The sequence below is a fragment of the Salvelinus fontinalis genome, chromosome 11 (genome assembly GCF_029448725.1).
Source record: "Salvelinus fontinalis isolate EN_2023a chromosome 11, ASM2944872v1, whole genome shotgun sequence".
Classification (NCBI taxonomy): Eukaryota; Metazoa; Chordata; class Actinopteri; order Salmoniformes; family Salmonidae; genus Salvelinus; species Salvelinus fontinalis.
In genome coordinates, this window is record NC_074675.1 from 55,523,096 (window position 1) to 55,526,170 (window position 3,075).

General features: G+C 44.7%; 1 protein-coding gene across 1 annotated transcript in view; it reads right to left on the bottom strand.

The window, feature by feature from the left end:
- Window positions 1-2,665: 2,665 nt before the first annotated feature.
- Window positions 2,666-3,075, bottom strand: part of LOC129864854 (lecithin retinol acyltransferase-like) — a 15,759-nt gene continuing 15,349 nt past the window's right edge. The window contains exon 2 of the mRNA XM_055937138.1: window positions 2,666-2,953. Within this exon, the coding sequence (XP_055793113.1) occupies window positions 2,801-2,953 (153 nt within the window). The 3' untranslated portion in view covers window positions 2,666-2,800. The remainder of the gene's footprint in view (window positions 2,954-3,075) is intronic.

The following is a 3,075-nucleotide window of genomic DNA, read 5'->3' on the forward strand; positions in this document are numbered from 1 at the left end:
TCTGTTTATGTCTTATGATTCACCTGGGGAAATAAATACATGTTCTACTAAATTCAATTCATTTAGTTGATTCCCTACTAAGTTCAATACATTTAGTTGATTCTCTACTGAGTTCAATACATTTAGTTGATTCCCTACTAAGGTCAATACATTTAGATGATTCCCTACTAAGTTCAATACATTTAGTTGATTCCCTACTAAATTCAATACATTTATTTGATTCCCTACTAAATTCAAGACAATTTTGAATATTGTAGAATTCCGATTAATGTCTGAATTCTGTGATTCTGACCGAGTTCTCCGCAACGCAGATTTTATAGGCCCCTAGCTATGGGGGACCGTATCAATTGTTGAGTTTCAGCCCCCTCTACAGTAAGTAAGGTACAATTACAACTATAACAGACTAAACCCTGTGGGCCCGTATCCTGGACATCCTCTAGTCCCCCAACAGCCCAACTCCTGTCCTCTAGTCCCCCCAACAGCCCAACTCCAGTCCTCTAGTCTCCCCAACAGCCCAACTCCAGTCCGCTAGTCCCCCCAACAGCCCAACTGCAGTCCTCTAGTCCCCCAACAGCCCAACTCCTGTCCTCTAGTCCCCCCAACAGCCCAACTCCAGTCCTCTAGTCTCCCCAACAGCCCAACTCCAGTCCTCTAGTCCCCCCAACAGCCCAACTCCTGTCCTCTAGTCCCCCCAACAGCCCAACTCCAGTCCTCTAGTCTCCCAAACAGCCCAACTCCAGTCCTCTAGTCCCCCCAACAGCCCAACTCCAGTCCTCTAGTCCCCCAACAGCCCAACTCCAGTCCTCTAGTCCCCCCAACAGCCCAACTCCAGTCCTCTAGTCCCCCCAACAGCCCAACTCCAGTCCTCTAGTCTCCCCAACAGCCCAACTCCAGTCCTCTAGTCTCCCCAACAGCCCAACTCCAGTCCTCTAGTCCAGCACTGGTTAAAAGTAGTGCACTAGATAGGGAATAGGGTGCCAGCCCTGGTTAAAAGTAGTGCACTAGATAGGGAATAGGGTGCCAGTTGTCCTGTTCCCAGATCTGTTTGTGCTGTCTTGCCATCTATGGTCATTGTCACGCCTGAGTTGGCCAAACAGCACCAACAGGTCTGGGACCAGGCTAGACAGAATATACATTTTCATTTCCCCATAACACACTATAATGGACCATTCGTTTCTAGGGGCGGACTGGGACCAGAAATCGGACCATGCATTTCTAACACACCGGCCCATTTTCTTCCTTAAGGCCCCAATTTTTAGCCAAATAATGAACAACCCCCCCCCCCCAAAACGATTTAGACAGGCCCACTGGACTAAAAATGGACCAGCCCATCAGGCCTTTGCCTGAACTGTCCTGTGGCCAGTCCACCCTGTTAGAGTCTGTCCAGACTCAGGCCGCTCTGCATGCTGGGACAAGAGAGGAAGAATGAATCGATGGCCTGTCTCTCCTCTCCAACTATCCTGACACAACAATGGTAGGTTATATAATTAATGATTACTGTGTGAAAAGGGTGGAAGACAGAAAAAAATGGGTCAGGCTAAAATTAATTCTTGACTCCACACGCACGCACACACACACACACACACACACACACACACACACACACACACACACACACACACACACACACACACACACACACACACACACACACACACACACACAAGTCAGTCAGTACAGGTATTTATTTACATAACAAATACGGTATAAAGTTGTTACAATGTGAGAAATACATTCTGTGCAAAGTGTTCATGGTTAGAGACTGGTAATGACTGGTATTTAAGTGTTCAGAAAAATATATTTTTTAAATAGCCATACTAGAATGAGATAATGTAGCTGGACGCTGTCATAACGCTGTCATGACGCTGTCATAACGATGTCATAACGCTGTCATAACGATGTCATAACGATGTCATAACGCTGTCATAATGACATCATAACGCTGTCATAATGACATCATAACGCTGTCATGACGCTGTCATAACGATGTCATAACGCTGTCATAACGCTGTCATAATGACATCATAACGCTGTCATAATGACATCATAACGCTGTCATAACGCTGTCATAACGCTGTCATAACGCTGTCATAACGCTGTCATGACGCTGTCATAACGCTGTCATAATGACATCATAACGCTGTCATAACGATGTCATAACGCTGTCATAACGATGTCATAACGCTGTCATAACGATGTCATAACGATGTCATAACGCTGTCATAATGACATCATAACGATGTCATAACGATGTCATAACGCTGTCATAATGACATCATAACGCTGTCATGACGCTGTCATAACGCTGTCATAACGCTGTCATAACGATGTCATAACGCTGTCATAACGCTGTCATAACGATGTCATAATAACGACATAACGCTGTCATAACGATGTCATAACGCTGTCATAACGCTGTCATAATAACGACATAACGCTGTCATAACGATGTCATAACGATGTCATAACGCTGTCATAATGACATCATAACGCTGTCATGACGCTGTCATAACGATGTCATAACGCTGTCATAACGCTGTCATAACGCTGTCATAATAACGACATAACGCTGTCATAACGATGTCATAACGCTGTCATAATGACATCATAACGCTGTCATAACGCTGTCATATCGCTGTCATAACGCTGTCATAACGCTGTCATAACGCTGTCATAACGCTGTCATGATGCTGCCATTTCTGGAGCCGTTTAAAACACAACATACACTTCTATACACATTATAAAAATTCAAAAAATTCCATAATTCCATAATTCCAAGTCCATTCTTGAATTCCCAGAATCAGCCAGCCATCCAGAGGGTGAAGGGGATGAGGAGGGTGGGCAAGGCGGTGTAGGAGGACATTCCCAGATATACGACAGACAGAATTCCCAGGAACGCTGTCAGCGGAACACTCCTGTGATCCCGGATGACAGATTTCAGCCAATCGCAGAACTAAAACAAAAAAAAAGAGGCAAGATGAGGACTTTAGTTCATGATTTGTAATTAAGCAATAAAGCCAAAGGGGGTGTGGTATATGGCCAATATACCATGGCTAAGGTTTGGTCCTATGAACG